General features: G+C 43.1%; 3 protein-coding genes and 1 non-coding gene across 5 annotated transcripts; all 4 read left to right on the top strand.

Moving 5' to 3' along the window:
* Positions 1–424: 424 nt before the first annotated feature.
* Positions 425–8,299, top strand: xrcc1 (X-ray repair complementing defective repair in Chinese hamster cells 1). The gene is made up of 17 exons (XM_037273081.1): positions 425–816; positions 917–1,009; positions 1,215–1,322; positions 1,402–1,560; positions 1,728–1,802; positions 1,903–2,014; positions 2,150–2,253; positions 2,795–2,948; positions 3,030–3,255; positions 3,583–3,699; positions 5,665–5,746; positions 5,812–5,911; positions 6,828–6,873; positions 7,000–7,127; positions 7,222–7,312; positions 7,516–7,591; positions 7,720–8,299. Exons 1-17 carry the CDS (start codon positions 766–768, stop codon positions 7,825–7,827), a joined length of 1,830 nt encoding a protein of 609 aa, XP_037128976.1. The 5' UTR covers positions 425–765; the 3' UTR covers positions 7,828–8,299.
* Positions 8,300–8,984: 685 nt separating this feature from the next.
* Positions 8,985–15,859, top strand: drd2l (dopamine receptor D2 like). The gene is made up of 8 exons (XM_037273084.1): positions 8,985–9,271; positions 12,742–13,143; positions 13,626–13,735; positions 13,847–13,983; positions 14,174–14,370; positions 14,632–14,715; positions 14,809–15,169; positions 15,260–15,859. Exons 2-8 carry the CDS (start codon positions 12,769–12,771, stop codon positions 15,454–15,456), a joined length of 1,461 nt encoding a protein of 486 aa, XP_037128979.1. The 5' UTR covers positions 8,985–9,271; positions 12,742–12,768; the 3' UTR covers positions 15,457–15,859.
* Positions 15,860–17,407: 1,548 nt separating this feature from the next.
* LOC119135754 (nuclear inhibitor of protein phosphatase 1-like) lies at positions 17,408–20,473 on the top strand. 2 transcript variants are annotated; one of them, XM_037273605.1, is made up of 7 exons: positions 17,408–17,494; positions 17,892–17,952; positions 18,360–18,513; positions 18,629–18,840; positions 18,910–19,054; positions 19,158–19,222; positions 19,349–20,473. In XM_037273605.1, exons 1-7 carry the CDS (start codon positions 17,445–17,447, stop codon positions 19,700–19,702), a joined length of 1,041 nt encoding a protein of 346 aa, XP_037129500.1. In that variant the 5' UTR covers positions 17,408–17,444; the 3' UTR covers positions 19,703–20,473. The 2 variants fall into 2 exon arrangements, with proteins under 2 accessions (XP_037129500.1, XP_037129499.1); XM_037273604.1 differs by having other exon boundaries at positions 19,346–20,473.
* LOC119136535 lies at positions 18,114–18,285 on the top strand. The gene has a single exon (XR_005100772.1).
* Positions 20,474–20,548: the final 75 nt, after the last annotated feature.

Genomic DNA, 20,548 nt, shown 5'->3' with positions numbered 1-20,548 from the left:
TGGAATGAGTCTTGAAATTTAAATGAAATTACAACGTGAATCTAATTGAAATAATTAAATTGAATTAAAATAAACAGATAAAATATGAGCAAATGTAAGTTTTCTCAAAACAAAACAAAAAATACATTAAAATGATGAGAATAAATTCAACAAAGAAAGTAACCTTAAATAAAATAAGCAAAAAATATTAATAAAGAAAATAAAAGACTAATACTTTTTTTAAATTGAGAAGGAAAGAAAAGAGAAAAATAATTCGCAGAAAACAAAGAAAATCAAATAAACCTAACTACAAATACAACGAAAGTGAGTTAACATTTGGGAATCAAATATTTGCACTTGCAATGTGCTATTTGACCAGTTAGTGGCAGTAATGAAATTCTGACACATAATCAAATGACAAGAAGAAAAAAGACGCGCCTTGTGATTGGCTGGACATCCCGGAATAGCGCCACAATAACACCCAGGATTTCGGTGGGAAATTTTCCAGTGTGCCATTTTTTGTAATGTAATTGCATCTCTTGTTGATCGTATGCAAGTATGAAAGTGAATCGTTACTGAGCAATACATTTGAATTCTGGGACTTTTTAGGGGGGTTGACGGGGGGGAAAAGTTTACCCCCTATTGTTTGCTCGCTCGCTAGCAGGGGCAATCGGACGCGTTTCTCGTGGTGAAAGTACTCATTTTCTCTCCCGAATGTATGTCTATTAAGTTACGATTATCGTATACCCACCCTAAAGGCGTTTATTAAATTTAAAAGTGTCCACTATGCCCGAAATCAAACTCCAGCACGTCGTATCGTGCAGCACAGAGGACAATGTAAGTAAAATGTCTCCATTGCGTTGTAAGAAGCTTCACTTTAACTGGTGTAAAGTTATTTGCAAACATGATCTTTCGTCCTCCTTGTGGCAAACAACAGACTCACAAAGCGGACAACCTGCTGAGTTCGGACACGTACAGAAAGTGGAAAGCTGCCCGAGCTGGAGAGAAGCAGACGTCAGTCATTCTGCAGGTGACAGTTTTGTCCAGGCACCTCGTGACGTCACGAGCTTCGTCACTTCCTGCTAAGAATGAGACGTACAGAGCATATACAGTCGGCAACCGGGGATTCACTTATTTGCATTTGTATACATATTTGTTTAAACAATTTCCTTTTTATTCCAAAACTAAAGATTCCCTGACGTTTGTCAACAATTTCCTCTTTCTGGCATTTCTAGTTTGAAAAGGAGGAGCAGGTACACAGCATTGACATTGGAAATGAAGGCTCTGCATTCGTGGAGGTACTGGTGGGGAACTCATCATCTGTCAGAGATCAGGACTACGAGGTATCCATCTTACCCGCTTCTCCCCCTTCCCTAATGAACTTTTATTATATTCCTAACTTAAACCTGTTTGGCTTTTCAGGTGCTGCTGGTCACATCGTCCTTCATGTCGCCCACGGAAAGCCGCAACGGCACCAACATGAACAGGGTGCGCTTCTTCGGACCCGGACAGCTGCAGAAGAGCACGGCGCAGGAGAAGTGGGACCGGGTGAAAATTGTCTGCAGCCAACCTTATAGTAAAGTAAGGCTCTTATTGAACAGGGAGTGAGCATACTGGTAAACGCACTAATTTACTGACACTGTGCACTTAAGTAGGGTTGAAAGAAATTACTTGATTACCGCCAAATATGAACTGCTTGTAAAACTGAATTTTTTTACAATTCCAAACACGTGTGCGACTCTTTTCAGAACATAGCGTATGGCCTGGCCTTCATCAAGTTTCATTCTCCCCCGGACAAAAACGACCCTCCAGTTACATCCCCGGTAACACACACATATTCTGTTATTTATTTACTCTCTTAAAACCTTTTTTTTTTTTTTTTTAATAAAATATTCCCTTTTCCCGTTCTTTCTGCCTGAGCAGAAATTGACCAAGCTGGGTCAGTTCCGGATGAAAGAAGACGATCCCGCCTCAGGCTCCGGCATTCAGCCTGGCAGTCTTTTCTTCAGCGCCAAGTCCAATACTTCCCCCAAAGGCAAATACATTTACTCGCTCAAGATGACGCTTTTGAGCTTCGAATGAAATCTATTTCTAGGGGAGCAGAATTAAAAGACCTGAACAAGATGTTTTGTGCTCATCTGATGCTCTTTTTTTTTTTTTTCTTTTGTAGCGTCGCCGCAGAGTAACAAGTTGAGCTACGCCGCCGCTGCCTTGCAAGCTGCTGGCCCCTCCGCCTCAGCAAGCCTCTCGCCGTCACCTTCCACCTCGCCGCAGGTACTGGGCATTATCCTTCACCTGAGGACACCTAGCAGTCATCACAAACTTCTTCAGAATGTCCCACCTTAAATACAATTCCCATTTTCTGGAGGTTTTCCAAGGCAATGTCAATTTTCAATGAGCAGTTGCCTGGCAACCACTCGAGTCTTCAAGCGCTCGATAATAGGAAAGTCTTAAGTGCACAAAGATTTTCTTTGTTGGTTAATAGAATTCAACACAACAAAGATAAACACGAATATAAAAAATAAGGGAAAAGCCAATTTTTCTTTCCCTCACATTTGGGAAGGTTCCTGCTTCGGCGCCTGGAATCTTGAGCGAGCATTTTCAGCTGACGCTCGCTGATGAACTCGATTGTCCCTTGGTCAGACGATGAATGAGGACAAAAGGCGCTTTGCCGTCCTTGACGTTAGCACGGCGTATAATCACAGCCTGCTTAGAACCTTATGGCTTCTTTTTGCTGTTCATTCAGGCGATGCGCTTGGATCATCAGCAACCACCTATCAATATTTACTTTTTTGATATCCACCGACCTATCTAGGCACCCGCAAAGAAAAAGTTTGAGTTCAGCAAAGAGCGTCACTCGGCTCCCGGCCCTCCTCCCGCCAAGAAAAGCACCCCGGGAAGCTCGCCGGAATTCAAACCCGCAACTCCCAAAGTCAAAACGACCACGCCAAGCCCAGGCGCTTCCAAAGGTGTGACGCCTACCATACTACCTTACCACCATATCTTATTGATTCAATAATTTATATATAAATACAATTATATATAAACAGCAAAGGCGTCTGCCGAAAAGAAGTGTGAGAGTTTGCCCAAAGCCAAAGAGGAGCCGTCCAAAGGCGTGAAGAGTCCCGAGCAAGTGCCCTTCAAGCGCATCATGGAGGGCGTGGTGTTTGTACTCAGCGGCTTCCAAAACCCCTTCAGAGGCGAGCTGAGAGAGAAGGCCCTGGACATGGGAGCCAAGTACCGGCCCGACTGGACGCCCGACTCCACGCACCTCATGTGAGTCACGTGAGTTGGGATGTTGAGCTGCATCCGCCACGCAACTCTTCCCAGCTCGATTTAAATCTCTACTGTGTTTAAATTGAATACAGAATACGGAGTAGAGGTTTTGGGTGTTTAAACAAAACAAAGAACTTCTAGAGCCATACAGCCAAATTAATGTTGTCTTGTATTGGACTCCCGCTCTCGAAGCGTCACGCCGTCAGTCTTGATTTTAAATGAGACGCGAAGAACAGAAAAGGGGTCTTGCTTGCACTCCCTGTGCAGCTAATCCCGTCTCTTCCTGTGTCTGTGTGTGTGCGTCTCTCTGCTCTCATTAATGTCCAGCTGTGCCTTCGCTAACACCCCCAAGTACAGCCAGGTGAAGTCAGCGGGCGGCATGATCGTGCGCAAGGAATGGGTAATGGACTGCCATAAAAGGAAAGAGAAACTCTCCTCCAAGAGGTGAGCAAGAGGGGAACAGGGGAGAGCGCGCGCGCGCGGCGTCAAACACTGAACGCAACACAGAATTCTCATCGGGGTTGTTTTATACATTGTGTTTTTGAAATCAATCGGCCAGTCGATCAGAATTTTATTCTGCCAATCAGTCGGTCAGGCCCTAATTTGAATTAATTGAATAAATATGATAGACCAAGAGACACGTGAATAAAAGACAAATGTTGATGCCAATTCTGTCCAGCCGTCTAAAATACTTTAAAAAAAAAATAATAAAAAATATATTTTGCTGAGCGTGCAATTGAACCCATTCTTACAAATACCGAGCACACGATGGACTGGAGCGGAGCCATTAATCATTTTGAAAATGGATGATCGCTTTCATACGACAGCATTGTTCTGTGCCGCTTCATCTTCGTGATAGTGAACAATTTTTCACCTGTTTGATCACAATGGACCCTCGCTCGGCAATGCGGTCTCATGCACGGGTGTCCTGACAGGCCATGTGACACTTTTGATACCAAAGTAAGCTGCGAGGGCTCATCTTGTAGAATCCCAACGTCTTTCCCAGAGATGCCTTGCCGTTACGCAGCTAACCCATTCACCCCACTTGCCATTGTGCAGCGCTTGTGCTTTGATAATCTTTTTTTTTTACTGGGCCGCATCTGCTATGCTTAATTAAAGACAGCACTTACTTTGATGGCGTCGAGTGCCCGGAGCACAAACACTTGAATACCTGCCCAAGTGTCCGCGGCGACGTCACCATGCAAGTTACCGCTAATTATGCGGTTGCACATACGCCGTTATGTGACATCTCTAAAGATATTCCCATTAATTTAAAAAATACATGAGGAATAAAAAGTCCCCTAATTCTTAGAAAAATAAAGACATTAATTAGTCTCTTTTAGAAAAATACTTGGCCTTTAGTGAACCTGGGACAGGATTTAATTTGAATTATCGTCCTTTTTGACATGTGTTGCATTGAGCAGCAGAACAGAAATGCCATTTTCGCATCAAATGTAGTTTAAAAGTGAAAGTATTAGCCTGGCGCGGCCTTTCTTCAATCTCCAATTTTCCGCTTTCTGACTCGCGTCACAAAACAACAAAGATGTGATTGGAAATTATTACACTATCACATTTTCTAATTAGTTCCGAGCCAAAATGTCACTTCGGCTCGTGTACGGCGCACCCGCGCGTGCTAGCTTGAAATCTTTTCATTACGAGCTTGTAAAATTCCCAATTCATGTTGCTAACAAATCAGTCGATTTGGGCCAGGTGCTCTTAGACGCTGCAGCGGACATCCTAACATGATTGTCTGTGAGCAAATCAATCTCATCATAAGCCAGGAGTCCATTTTACTCGTTTTTTTTCATCTGCGTCACCCGCCAAGAGGAAGCATGTCTAAAAGCCCCTTGCAGCTTTTATATGGCCGAACACATTCTTCACAATTCCACTAATGGAGTTTGAGTTGCGTCTAAGGTACCATTATAATAAGAGCTTAGCTAGATTTTTTTTTTTTTAACTTTCGAAAGACAGTAAATATTAGGAATTAAGAGTTTAACCTTCACTGTAAACATATGAACGGACTTGCCACTTCAATGATTTAATTATTCATTTGTTTTGCTATAAAGACACACATAACACTCTGCAACATTTTTCAAGGTTTTTGTATTGCTGTTTTATGTTTTTGTAAAGCGCTTTGTTACGGCAAAAGACTTTGCGAAAGCGCTATACAAATAAAGATGTATTCATTGAGCGAGAGGTCTTGCATTTATAAAGTGGCTTTGAAATGATCTTTGAAGCAATAAATTGGAAAAAAGCAAAACTACTTCAGAGGGATATGTACAATTTAAGAAAAACAATGACGACCTTCGACTGACCTTCACATAGAACAGAAAAACCAAACGTACCTAATGGTGAGTGACAAGTATCGCTCAGGCTTTTCGTCTTGCTGACACTGTGTGTGCCTGGCAGTTATTTGATGGATGACGCAGAATCAAGCTCAGAGAGCGAAATGGAAATTGACGACCAGAGCGAGGAGGAAGCCAGCGCAAAGGTACTCTTGCAACTGTGGGATGTTTGTTGGTGGCCTCTTTGTCAGACCTGTTCTTGGTTTTACAGACGCCGCAGAAGCAGTCGAGACCAGCGACTCCCAAAATGGAGGCAGAGACGACGTACGTTGATGAGTATGCCGGCTCCACTGATGTGGACGACGAACCAGGTTGGTCACAATTGAATGTGTTTTTTTATTTATTATTTATACCCATTTTCTTGTATCTGCAGTTCAAATGTGTTTTTATACCGTTTATCTTCTGATGTCATTGGTTTAAAGTTTATAACTACAGTGACATATTGTAGATGCTAGTTACACCTTGCGTTAGTATTAAGCTAGCATACTTTCGAAAGACAAAATTATGCAATGTAATGTAATTATTTTTGTTTAGGTAGTTTACTATGTATAATTTCATTTCACTAAACTTCAGCTGAGAGGCTGAAGTAACCCGTCCTGCCATTTTCTTTATTTTTTAAGAATTATCTGCGATGTGCCAAATTGATTTAATGTGTCAGAACAATGATTGACACTTGGTAGGTCTGTGTTGTTGTCACTTTTCTGAAACACTCTGAAGGACACAAAAAAAATGGACGCCGTTTTGAGTGTGGTGGCGGGGGCCCGATGGCCGTGACAGGACTTGGGCATGATTCTCATTTCTATGTTAATGCCAGGCCATAAGTGAAGTGGCCGAAGAAGTGCAATAAAAACGCCTACGAGAGGCGCGGCATTTTAATTAGCCCTCCACGAGCTTTGTCACCTTCAGCCTTTGTGCCGTTGCTCTGTTTATATTTTGTTTTTCCTCCGCTTGGACCCCAACTCTACAACACGCCATTAATTCTCCGACACGAGAGCGTTGATTGCGTTTAAGACTCGACCCCGCTTGCATGGTGTAGAAAGAAGAAAATACTAAATGTTGTGGTTTTGTAATTTTAGGATGTCGTTCTGTGTTTCTGTACTTTTTTCCGCATGTCTTCTGTTCTTTTGTTTTTAAATACTTATTGTACTTTTAGACACGTAAAGCACATTAAATCACCTTGTTGGCCTGTGTGACGATGGATTGACAAATGCACATTTGGTTTCACAGGTGCTCACGAGGACTCTGCAGCTGATACAGAGGACGAACTTGAGAGGTAAATACACACGAGACATTTCACTGGCAAGTCTCCAAACAAAATGAACAAAAAATGACTTGCTGTTTAGTAAATAAATAGAAGACAAGCTAAACACTGATGGCTTTTTTGGTTTTGTCGTGTCAGGGTGGAGAGCGAGAACAGACAGAAGACGACAAAAGCGGTCAAACAGGAAGAGGATCCCTACGCCGGCTCCACGGATGAGAACACGGATGCAGAGCAGGAGCAGGATCACCCCATCCCGGAGCTTCCTGGTTGGTCTCCGCGTCCTTTGTGCAAGTCCGCAACCGTTGGGATTCCATCTGTCGCGGCGTTTGTCCTCCCACTGAGGTTCTTTCTGTCTTGCAGACTACCTGAACGGGAAGCACTTTTTCCTCTATGGGAAGTTTCCCAATAATGAGAGACGACTACTGACGCGCTACATCACCGCCTTTAATGGGTAACTCATAATGTTCATTCCCTGGATTTACAGCCAATTGGATTTAGTTTAGCGGTCAAAAGCTAAAGTTTCATCGCGGTCGCCATGGTAGAATTCATGACCTCGTTTGCCTCCCGAGAAAACACACGACTTTTTGTTTACTTGACCTCTTTTCACTGATATTACGGAACTGAATGAAGACTTGTTGATGTTCTCCCTCACAGCGTTCTGGAGGACTACATGTCGGACACGGTGCACTTTGTGGTGACCGGCGAAGGATGGGACGACTCTTTTGAGGACGTGAGTTTAGTCAATGTCGTCAACAATGTTGTGTTGACGAGGCGTGTCCCAATACTTTTGTCCGGATGGCTAATAGGCCATGGAAGGTTTCTCTGAATGAACTCATTTTCACTGGGGACAATTTCTAGGCGCTGATGGACAACGGCAACCTGAACTTCGTCAAGCCAGCTTGGATCTATGCCATCAACCAGCGTCAGAAGCTGCTGCCCTACCAGCCGTACACTGTGGTGCCATGATAAAGGAAGACATCGTTTTGTTTTTTGTTCATCTCTTTTTGATGTTTTCATGAAGTTGGTTTTGTTACTTTTAGATGATTCATGCTGCCTGATGACATTTTAGTGTAAAGGTCAGCCAGCATAAACTTTTTTTATTTGTGTTTTTTTGGTGGGAGGGGAAGTATACTTAATTTGGCTGTCTCCGACAATACCTGTGCAGAATTCGTCCCGGCTGCTGTGCTGCGATTATCAGCGGCACTGATAAGACTTTTTTTATGAGGCTTCCTTAAAGTCAGGTGCAAGGTCCCCAGTAAATCAGCATTTTTTCCCTCCACTTTTATACGAGATGATAGTTTAAAATGTGATAAAAGTGGCTTTTGTAATACTTTTTTTTGTTATTGCTCGCAAGAGACGAGTCAAGCTCAACATGAATGAAGCCATCTCGCGTGTCTAAACAATTTGGCAAAATAAACCATGTCGATTTTCAGGTAAAGGTTGGTGTGTCAATTTTTCATTTTTGTGCATTTGTGCTTGGATTTTTTTTGTGGGAGTTTTTCCTTTTATGTAGGTATTTTTGAGAATATTTTTGTAGGAATTAGTGTTTAGTTTGGGAGGTCATATGCCTTTTAGGCTTTGTCCATGTTTATGTTTGCTTTAATGTGAAAGTTTGAGTTTGTTGTATTTGTTTTCAATTTATGCAGAATTTTTTTGTGTTGTCTGTTTTCGTGCGGATTATTTCCCTTTTCTTTGTTTACAGTTCTCTTCCCCGCTGTTTAATGAACTCTCCAGGGGCTTGTGTAGGTCTATTCCACTTGTTTGCAGGGGATTTGCAAGAAGCTTCCAGGAAGAGCAGACACGGTCAGCTGGAAACATGAAATTTGTAATCTCATTATTTTTTAAACCTGGCCCAATGGGACTTAAACACAACGCGACAGGAAGCACCAATCAATGCCCCATTAAGAAGTAGCATTGAGAATTTTATTTTTTTATTTTTTACTAATTTCTAAACTGTATTACGTTTAAATGTTTGCATAATTGTTTAGGAACTACTACTTATTCAATTTGCATAAATGCAAAAAACAATTTGCATGTTATATCTGTATTGGTGTTTGACAATCTTGGCACAAGCCACGTTTTAACATGCAGACCAAAAAAAAACAACTAGTAAGGTGTTTTGATCAGCTTGCTCTCGATTGGCTGAGTCACCTGTCAGTCAAGTCATTCACAATCCCTCAGGTGTGCTTTGGATGTCCTCAGCCAATGAGGTGTCAGCTAGACTGCCTTCACGTCAACAAGCTGCGCGTGCACACCAGTTGGAGAGCAGAGACGCGTTTGGCACAGGCGTGGAAGCTCTGCGAGAAGACTCCTGTGCGTGCTGGAGCTTTTGAGCTCGGAAACCTACGAGTCTCTTGACGCCACCTTGCTCGGAATGCTGATAGAGGACCGGACCTGAAGCCCGGAACCGGTAGGTCAATCTGTTCTGAAATTATTCTTTATTATTATTATTAACACATGCAAATTTGTTACTGGGACGAAATCGACAGTTAGTTTTGAAATACAGTATATAATTAGATTTTTACATTTATACTTAATATTTTGAATTTACCACGGTGGAACTCCATTTCCAATTTGTTGATTTGACAGCTTTTATTTAAATGTTTCTCTACAAAAAAAATAATAGAAGGCGTTATATTAATGTAAATTTAAAATTTTACTCTTATTAAAACTATTATAATCAAGTTGTTAAAGAAGGAAAATACTGGAAGCTGGGACGTTTTATTTATTGTTTTAAAAGTAGACATTTTACTCGCCTTTTCATTTGTTTAATATATTTATGTAATTAATGTATATGTAGTAGTTTTCTTAAATATGCAGCCTTTCTTTCTCCCAAATTCAGCTGAGATAACTCCAGCTCACTGGTGACCCTCTAATGCAGGGGTGTCAAACTCGCTTTTGTCGAGGGCCGCAATGTAGTTTCCCTCGGAGGGCCATTATGACTGTCAGTCTTCTATATACATACAGTATAGGCTACACAACAAATAGATGAATACCAAGTTTTGAAATCAGACTAGTAAAAACTGTTCAAATAGTTTAAAAAGATGAATGGAAATAAAAATTGCTAGCAATTTCTCTATTCTTAAAAAGTGAAAATCTGTCATTTTAGTAGTGACACAAAGTAGATGCAAAATTTGTCTTCGCGGGCCACATAAAATGATGTGGTGGGCCGTATCTGGGCCCCCGAGCCTTGAGTTTGAAGGCGATGCTGAATAAGTCCTCGACATAACGGATGAATGAACAAATACATATTCATTGAGTGACTCATGCTGTTGAAAAATAAACAAAACTCAAGGTCAAATTATTAGGAGGACAATTGGCCACAATGTATGGCTGCCGAAACTCTTGCAACTCATCTATCTTCTTTCAAGGACATGCCATGACAGTCTGTGCAGGAGGAGGTCAAACCGATAACCTACTGATTCCGATCCACTCAAACAAGCAAGCAAGCAAGTGAATCCCCATCCCACTCCCCCACCAACGTCACAACATGTTTAGCCAACCATAAATATAAACTCCAGAAGGTTCCATTTTGTAGTTCTGACCTTGGAGCTGTTTACTGTGTTATAGATGATAATTAGGCTCAGATACTAAAGTGTCTCAAGAGCAAATCATCTTTCACCATTGACATGAAGTGAAAAGCCACTACTCCATTCCAGGCCTCCAACACTGAGGATTGTTATACTATTGTCTGCATGTTACTTAACATTTGAGCGTTTTATTTGACAGTGTAAATGTGACTTCAAAGTTTCCAACTTGACTTCTTTGATGAGTTTAAAGCCGTGACTGTTTCCTCTCAGATTAACACCGCAAGTGACAATGTGCAGCTTTGCTAATTGCTGCCAGTCAAGGAACCACAAGCTTATTGGGGGGAAAAAAAAAAAATCTATTTAATGGGAGAAAGATTAGGCTGAAAGATTTCAACCCCCACAGTGCTTGTACCTTTAATGGCTGCAAAATTCCACAAATCATAAAATGGCAGGGCCTGAAAAGAAGTTTGTCACTTTTTGAATCATAGCCACCATTTTAGGGTCTATTTGGCCTTTAATTTATATTTGATATGTAATAATATATTATATTATTTTCCATTTTTCTTTTAAATCAGGTTCCAAAAACCAGATTTACATGTCTATAAAGTAGACCCGTAAAAAGTCTCAAAAAGCCATTCCTAAAATGCACACGAAAGCTCGCCATTTTGGTTTGAAGTGAACATTACGACACAAATAGTCACTATAGACAGACATCATTCGGAAACTTTTGAACGTTTTCATCATTGCTTGTGGGCAGAGCGTGGCAGAACAAAGATTGTAAATTATGCGCTATAATTATCAAATGATGAATGAAATGTTAGATTTGCTGCCATAATACCCATCGACTATGAAATCAATGGTGGTATTTTTTTCATTAATCATAAAATAATGCTAATCCTCTGCGCAGCATATAAACGAGCTGCTGCGGGGCTTTACGGCGCTAATATTCATCATGTATTGATAGCCCGCGTTATGGCTGATGTTATCCTCACAAGTGTTCAGATATGGAAGGAAATGGCAGCATTATTCCTAATAGGCAATTAGATGGTTGACTTGGTTACTACGGATATGAAGGTCGTCCGCTTAAAGTATGGCTGGCTCATAATGCAATGAAAATGGATGTATAAGAATGTAATTTCCTGGCTTTTTTTGTTCGCCGACTCCATGCTTGAAGATGGACTGTGGGTGCATCCCGAGGAGACACTCTCGCATCCTTTTTTTTTTTTTTATCAATGATAATACAAGGTCACAAATGATGGTCAAACTTCTTAGACGCTGATTTATTAAATAGGGGAAATGCAAACAGCGGGGTGCCCTCCAGGAGGTTGTGTCAAAGTCGGGGTGTAATGTCTCTCATTTAATCACGTAAAATAAATAAATAAATCTCAGTAGCTGGAAAATTGTTAACACAAACGAGACGTGTATGAATATGCTAATAAAATGAGCTAATCTGAAATTAGCTGTTGCTAAGGAAAATATGCTAACATAATGCGAGTGTTGATTTAGTTGATGAAGCCTAGAGTGAATTAGTGAACTAGTCTGTATTTTTACCCTCTTGAAATCATTTCACAGGAGATTAATTTTGCAGTGGCGGACGAAGTTTGCTGTTCAAATAATAATAAAAAAACTTTTAAAAGGGTCACACCGGCTGCTGCTGCTGCTGCTTCTGTTGTGTTTCTGGGGACGCTTTTCAATTAGTGTTGCTGCTTTTTATCGTCTGTTGCTGCGTGGAGGCAATCTGTTCATTATACATAAAATCCTTCTGACTAAAGTACTGAATGAAAGAAATGCGATGGCATCAGAGCCTTTGGTGACTTTGATTTGGATGAGTTAATGCATTTATGAGACTTGCAGATTCGTCAATTAGGCTAAAGTTTTGAAGTGACATTTCCCCCAGAGCCCAAAATAACAATCTGTGATTCTGACACTTGTCGGTATTATATAAACATCATACGTGGTCTCCTCCTGCCTTAAGCGGTTTCCTCACAACAAAGGCCAAATGATTGGGAGTGTTTTGCGAGGTCATCAATAGACTATTCACAGCACAACAAAGGCATTATCCTCTCAAGCTTGATTCCATCCTGCTTGCTGTTGATTGTTGTATTGACTGACTCGTTTGCTTGAGCGCTTGTTTGGCAGGAAGGACTTTTTGTGTCGGCCTTGATTGCTCTGCTCCACTGTCGTATGGTGTTCCACAGGGTTCAAGCGTGGGGCCCCTGCTGTTTTCTGGAAAGATAATAATATTCCCTTTCACTACTACACGAATGATAGTATGGTGCCAGGCCAGTTATGTTATTGATTGCTATAAGATAGCTCTGCTTCTTTTCCTCTTTGTGTTTCCACTTTTCAGAGCGACCATGTCCACAGGAGCCTCACTATGACTTCTCACAACAACGCTGACTCTTCATCTCCGCCTCCTCCCCCCCCTCCTCCTCCTCCTCCCCCACCGCCTCCCTCTTCCTTACCGCTGTCAAGCCTCCATCTCAACTCCGCCACCCCTTCCTACATCCCGCTCTCCTTGGTTGGCAATTGCAGTGGGGCGGCGTCCTCGCCCTCGTCGCCGCCGTACAACTTCTACGCCGTGCTGCTCGTGCTGCTCATCTTCTGCGTGGTGTTCGGCAACGTGCTGGTGTGCGTGGCCGTGTCGCGGGAACGAGCACTGCAGACTACCACCAATTACCTCATTGTTTCACTGGCTGTGTCTGACCTGCTACTGGCCACCCTGGTCATGCCCTGGGGTGTCTACCTGGAGGTAGGATGGCTAAGACTCACTCACAGTTTTCATCTTGGCCTAGTCCATTATGCTAAGCAGACAAAAGCCAAACTTTAAGACTTTAAATTACTTCGAAAGACTGTAAATGTAAAAGGTGGCAACAGCGGCTGTAGAAAATTGATGTTTGCATGTCTTCATGTGTTCTATAATTGGCCAGGCGACAGGCTGTGGCCCAAATTGTTTTGCTCCAGCTCGCACGACAATGTAATGAGAAAAGAAAATTGAAAGACGGATGTTCTTCCATTGAAAACAATTATTTTTGACGGGCCGTTGTCATTGGAGCTCCATTAAAGCGAATTATCTTGGCAGGCTGACAATCAACTAGTATTCTTGTTGAGGGGCAAATGAATAAATAATAATAGTACCGGCAGCGGATGGATTGATTATACTTTGTCTTGGACATCAGTGTAGAGCATTTGTGGAGGTAGGTTAATCATGTGTTTGGGGGGCGGGGGTTGAAGGTGGTGGGCGAGTGGCGCTTCAGTCTGATCCACTGCGACATCCTGCTGACTCTCGACGTGATGATGTGCACTGCCAGCATCCTCAATTTGTGTGCCATCAGCATCGACAGGTCCGCTCCCAAGCACACCTTTTATCAAATCAATTTATTACAAGTTACTCAGGGTGAAAACGTTTTGATACGTACCTTACGGGATTTTAAAAAAGGACACTTGTGCTGCAGGTACACGGCGGTGGCCATGCCCTTGTTGTACAACACGCGTTACAGCTCCAGGAGGAGGGTGGCGCTGATGATCGCCGCCGTATGGTTCCTCTCTTTCGCCATCTCCTGCCCGTTGCTTTTTGGACTCAACAACACCGGTAACGTGCAAAACCATCAACTCTCTTGCTTTTGAGGACACTTTGATATGTACAGGCCCAATGTGCTAACGCCAATCAGAAATAGATTTCATGAGGTCACTACGTGGACCACAAAATATTTTATTTTGTGTGCAGAGTTTGAGCATCAGAATGAAAAGAGATGGCTGTTTTGTTTTGTCCTTTCCTCCAGCGGACCACGAAGGCACCACATGTAGCTTCGCCGACCCGGCCTTTGTGGTGTACTCGTCAGTGGCGTCTTTCTACGTGCCCTTCATCGTCACCCTGCTGGTGTACGCGCAGATCTGCGTGGTTCTGCGCAGACGCGGCCGACGCACCGCGCCCCCCCGAAGGCACAGAGGGCCCGAAGAGCCGCAGCGGCACAGGAAGGTAGCCATAAAAATGCCTGTTACCTCCACCGGGGAACTTTTGTTTTGGTGCCCATTTTGTTAGTTGTGTTTATGGGAAAAACTACAAAAATGGTCCTGAGGGGGGCGGTCTGTGTGCAAGGAATGAGCTACAATTTAAAGCTGAAAACATTTTGGTAGGGGCTCAGTTTTATGGTTTGGGATTGTTTGCAAGTAAATTCCCACACAAGAAATGATTGTGAAACTGACAAAAAAGAAAAATTATTAAAGATTTCAATTCCAGAATAAATGTACACAGCCAGAGGACGTGAAACTGTGCGCTTTGATCCTGAGACCCTCCACCGCAGCCCCCCAACGCAAGCGAGTGGTGAGTTTTAAGGCTTTGTTGTTTTGTTCTTTTTTTCCCTTTTAATTCAAATGGTTCTCCGGGAGGTTATTTTATTCAACTTTGTTGTTGTAGACGCTGGTGAAAGAGGCAGTGGTGCACCCCCTGGAACCGGAACGGGCTCACTTCCTACCCCAGCCCGAACAGAGTCCAACCGCTCCACCCGCCGGCCAGACGTCCTCGTCGCGCCCGGGACGGGGCACCATCTCGCTGTCCGTCTCGGTGGAACCCGCCCCGCCCCTCCCGTGTACGGTGACGCGCTCGGCCTTGATGCCCCGCCCCCCCACGCTAGAGGACGGCATGAGGGGCCGCGAGGGCTGGCGGGAGCACGGCACCGGCGGCGGCTGGGCGGCCCGCGTAACCAAGGAGCGGTCCAGAGGCAGGATGTCGCAGCAGAAGGAGAGGAAGGCCACACAAATGCTTGCCATTGTGCTCGGTGAGCCGCCCCGTCGCACATTTAAGATTAATTGGGCTTCAAAATAAATAAAAGAATCGAACCATATGTCGCTCCTTTTTTTTCTTGCAGGCGTGTTCATCATCTGCTGGCTGCCCTTCTTCTTGACACATGTCCTGAAGGCTCACTGCGCCACTTGCTGCATCTCTCCGTCGTTGTACAGCGCCGTCACGTGGCTGGGTTACCTCAACAGTGCCGTCAACCCTGTCATCTACACCACCTTCAACGTGGAGTTCCGCAAGGCCTTCATCAAGATCCTCCTCTGTTGACCGCGCTTGGACTCTGTGAATATGAGCTGATCTGTATATAAATGTATATATGAATGTATACATGTACATATGTATGTATATAAGCATGTACAGTATTTATGTGTTCATGTTAAAACTATACATGATTTTACTCTTTTTTTTTTTTTTTTTTTTGGTCAACACATTTTATTCAAATCATAATTTTTTCTACACTTATGTCAAAACTGTACAAAATGTTAGTGACTCACAAAAACATTTAAACATTATGGGAATAAACCTCTCTCTTTTTGATGAAGACTTAAGTCTACTACGCTACTGTATTTTTCACAATATTTCTGTTGTGAGAGAATGAGTTCAAATGAGGGTTAAAGCGCACAGTTATTTTTTTCAAGCATGTGAATACGAAGCCACACAGGGAAGAGTATGTGTGGCCTTGTCAAGAAAAAAATGGCCACAATGGAATTCCGTCTACTTGGTTCTTGTAAATGATTGCCAATGATAAATAAAATCTAACTAACCTTGTCTTTGAATATTTAATACAACAAATTGGAATCAGAAAAACTATGCTTGAGTAAAAAAAACATTCCGCATCATTCTCATGAAGGCAGGAAATCAACTCTTAAGCTGTTTTAAATATTTTGGTTAACCATAACAGATCACAACGGATACAATTGTGGCGATCAAAAATAAGCGTTAGTATCGTGAGTTGAGCTCTGCAAATATACTTTGTGTTCATAGTTGAGTTTGAAAACGTCTCAACATCATTGCAAGTCACTTCCCCCCCCCCCATGAGACGCCAACACATGACAAATGTCAGCCCTCGTCTCCTCGGAATTTTACATCTTCATGTATAATTCCTTCATCTGCCCGCCCCCTTTCCCCATAGCTGTCACTTGAGCGTCTGCTGCATCTGTGATTGACAGCAGAGGACACGCGAACAAGACTTGAAGGCCTTACTTTCTAAAATTTGCATTGGAAAATTCAGCTCCTCATGACAGTTTCACTTAGTAACATGACATTTTGACAGGTTTGTCTATCGCAAGTAGAGCCACAAAAAAGTTTCAAGTTATGCTTATTATAAGAGAAAACAAGGAAGTCTGTCATTTTGGTTTGAAGTAGACATTGTGGGCTCATTTTCAGGATGTCTACAGACTTTCTTTTTATTCAGAGCCCAATTAAGGTATGATATTAAACTAAGCAAGGATTACATTACAATGAACTATAATACAATCAGCCAAGATAAGATCAAATCAAATAAGCTAAAATAGGCGTCATTCTGTCTATCTGCCGATGTAGGATTAAAAGCACAAGCCTTCACTTCTTCTGCAGATCAATGATTCAAGACCAGCAAACAAACCTCCACAAAGAAGAGCACAGCATTTGTTATTTATGTGCCATTCTTCAGAACACAAGACAATTACGACTTTTCAACCTGCTGGTAACCTTTGAGGGAGCTGGTGCGGATTGATACCATCTGTCACTCATCCGCATTGCATTGCATTGAATCACGTACAACAAACAGAAGGAGAGAAAAATCAATGTTGGGAGCTAAGACGATGTTTCAACATTATTGCAAGTGTGTTGTGAAAGATTCTCCATCTCCCTGAGTGTTTTCAACTGACATTTGAGTGATAACATGTCATGGTTGACAACTTTTGTTCTCACAGGACACTACGAACGCTGCATGAAAGGAAAATAAGTCTCACGGGAATAATGTTGCTTTTGTTTATTCCAATAAAAAAGTTCTAATATTGCAGAATTTACGTTTTATTAATATAGTAAATAATAATAATATATAATAATAATATAGTAAATAAATAGTTTTATTAATACATATATATATATATAAGTATATATAATATATACTTATATGTACACATATGATTTATATAATTGCATATATTTATTTATTTATTTATTTTCAGTGTTTTTAGAACTCCAATTCCCAAGATTCCCCGTATTCCTGCATTACCCAGCACCCACCGCGGCTTTGAAACGATGAGGCCAAGATGGCGACTAAAACCACTACAGAGGGCCCTCCATTTGATTGTCCATCATGGTGAGAAATTGCAATACCTTGTCGTGTTACGTCGGGGCGCGATACAATCGGCGGTGCACTGAAAAGACGTCAAGTGTTCACAAAGTTGGAGAAACCCCGTCTAGGGAATGCCATTTTGTGTTTTATTTTCCCAGAGGTGCTAGCGGTAGCACATTGCCGATGCTAACCAGCTTGCGTTGTCGATCGCATGTGAAAATAATGATTATATTAATACTAAAGGCACTTTATTGACACAATGATGAACAGAAATCGCTTTGTTATTGTTTGGTTTTTAATGAGTTGTCTGCACGATAGAGGTCTAACGCAGTCTAGTGTTTGAAAATTGTTAATCGCAACTCATTTCATTGCACTTGCGTTTCTAAAGATGATATTTCGTTTAAGATGCGCTCAATTTCAGGGGAGGGAAACCACCAGTCGGTCTCCACCTCGATGTGATGAAGGGAGACAAACTGATCGAGGTAAGACTAATATGAAACTACTCTTGTAATTACTCCCTGGGACATTTTCGTTTTGCTTCCTTGCTCCTGAAGCTTAGTTTAGGGGGGGGGGGGGGCGTATTGATTCGATTCTAAAGTTACCTTGATTTTCACAGCGTTATTGTGTTTCGCATTGGATTGAATTGCACCAGATACAAGCCCGTCAGCCCAGTGAGTCCCAGCCGTTTTGCACGCTGGCCTCAATCTCCATGGCTGCACGGCTTCCGAACGGTGCGAGAGCAATACCAAGCCCTGATATATTTAAGCTTCTCAGTGGGGAGTGCCACTGTTGAGTTATGGCTCAGAGGCACACCTGGTGGACTGCAGGTTGTTGACAGGACAATGTCCCCACTGACATGGGGCTTGCTTGTTTTATTTTTCTTTTCCAGAAACTAATCATAGACGAAAAGAAGTTCTACTTGTTCGGCAGGAACCCGGACTGGTGCGACTTCACTATCGACCATCAGTCGTGCTCGCGCGTTCATGCCGCCCTGGTCTATCACAAACACCTGAAGAGGCTCTTTCTCATCGACCTCAACAGCAGTAAGTGCCCTTTTGTGTTATCATCTTACCAAAAAGATGACTAGGTTTGTAGACAGAAGTTCAAAGTGTGCATGCTTTCCTTTAATCCACAATGAAATAATCCTCCCCAATGCAGCACACGGTACTTTCCTTGGGCACATCCGCCTAGAGCCGCACAAGCCTCAGCAGGTTCCCATCGACTCCACTCTGTCTTTCGGGGCGTCCACGCGCACCTACACCATCCGAGAGAAGCCGCAAAGCCAGGGAGGCACGGGCGAAATTAAAATCGGAGACGAGGATGAGCTCAAAGGGCTTCTCGGTCTTCCTGAGGAGGAGACGGAGCTGGAGGTGGGTTTATTTGTCATGAAATGTTTGGGGTTCCGCTTGTATTTCACCAGCCTGCCATTTCTCCACCAGAACTTGACTGAGTTCAACACAGCCCACAACAAGCGCATCTCCACCCTGACCATCGAGGAAGGCAACCTTGACATCCAGAGGCCCAAAAGGAAGAGGAGGAACTCGCGTGTCACCTTCAATGACGAAGACTCCATCATCAATCCGGGTACACCTCTAAAGTTATTAACAAAAAGAACAAAACTCGAGTGTGTTTGGAATAAAGTAAAAGTTAACTGAAAGGAGGTTTTCCGTTCACAAACGCTTCACAGAGGACATCGACCCCTCGGTGGGACGCTTTAGGAACATGGTGCAGACGGCCGTCGTCCCCATCAAGGTAACAAACTTTATTGGTTGTATCATTCATCTGGCCCGGTTGTTATGCCTTGTACAGCGAACCGTCATTACAGTTTAAAAAAGAGAATCTGCCGTTTTAAATGTCGTGGTTGTGCTCACCTAGCAGAAACGTCGCTCTGAGGGCCACAACGCGTTGGTGCTGGACGACTTCACCTCCAAACGCATGCACAGTTACTCGCTTGGCGGCGGTCTCTACGGCGACCTGCCCCCCACCAGCCACGAGACCCAACCTATAGGAGCCCCGGGCGGCGCCTCCATGCAGGGCGGCCTCCCCTTGCCTTTCCCCAACCCAGCCCCGGAGGTGGACCTGGCCCCCGAGGCTCCCCGGCGCCCCGTCACCCTCAAGCCCACCCCGGTCGCGGTGCCCTACCTCCCAGAGACCCTCAACGAACCGCGCAAAAAGAAGTACGCCAAAGAAGCGTGGCCAGGCAAGAAGCCAACGCCGTCGCTACTCATCTGAGCCGCTCGGCCCCCTGCGCGCTGACTCTTGGGTTCCGGCGGGGGACCGCTGCCTGGCAGGGCCGTGGCCGCTCCCACCTCACATCTTATGTTAGGCGTCGCTTCAAGGTGCCTGAGGAGCCACGTAGAAACGAGATACGACATTTTGATCTCACCGTTAGAAGTGTTTGCGTGTCACAGACTCAAGGTCATTTTGTTTCTTCGTTTTCTGTTTTACACTCGGTTTTTCTCTCTTTTTGATGGTTTTCGCAAATGCCATTAATAAATGGCAAAAAGATATTTTTATACCCGATATTTTAATGTGACAAGGCACCACAACTGTCGGTAGAGAAGCGACGTGGTGTTATTGTGTAAATGCACTTCAGATACACAAAAAGTTGGGGATGTTTGGCTTTTGCGCAAAATTTAAGAATGCGCTGGAACCTTTACTAGCCAAGTGTGTTAATTCCTACACAATACAGTCAATTCATGGATCATCAGGTCATGATTGTGTGCAACCTCGTCTGTTCTAAGTGCACTGCTGCCATCTTGTGGCAAAATAGAAAAGAGACTGCGCACGCACTTGGGAAGCAGAGAGAAAATTCAATCCAAACAAGGAGACAATTTAAATGAACATAGGACTCATTTGATGTGCAACAAGTTCATCCTAAAATTTCACTCAAAAGCCAACTATCCCTAACTTTTTGTGAGCAATGTGCTCATGATCTTGTATTCTTATCGCCGTCTCTGTGATGTGATTAACTCAATGATAATAATAAAACAAAATTTGCGACATGTGCTCATCGGTGAGTTTTCAGCTGGGAAAGACAGATAACTTTACATTTTTTTCAAAAAGAGAAAAAAATAT

This window comes from Syngnathus acus, chromosome 16 (assembly GCF_901709675.1).
Source record: "Syngnathus acus chromosome 16, fSynAcu1.2, whole genome shotgun sequence".
Taxonomy (NCBI): domain Eukaryota; kingdom Metazoa; phylum Chordata; class Actinopteri; order Syngnathiformes; family Syngnathidae; genus Syngnathus; species Syngnathus acus.
The sequence above is the reverse complement of the archived record's forward strand: the minus strand, read 5'-3'. Positions and strand labels throughout refer to the sequence as shown.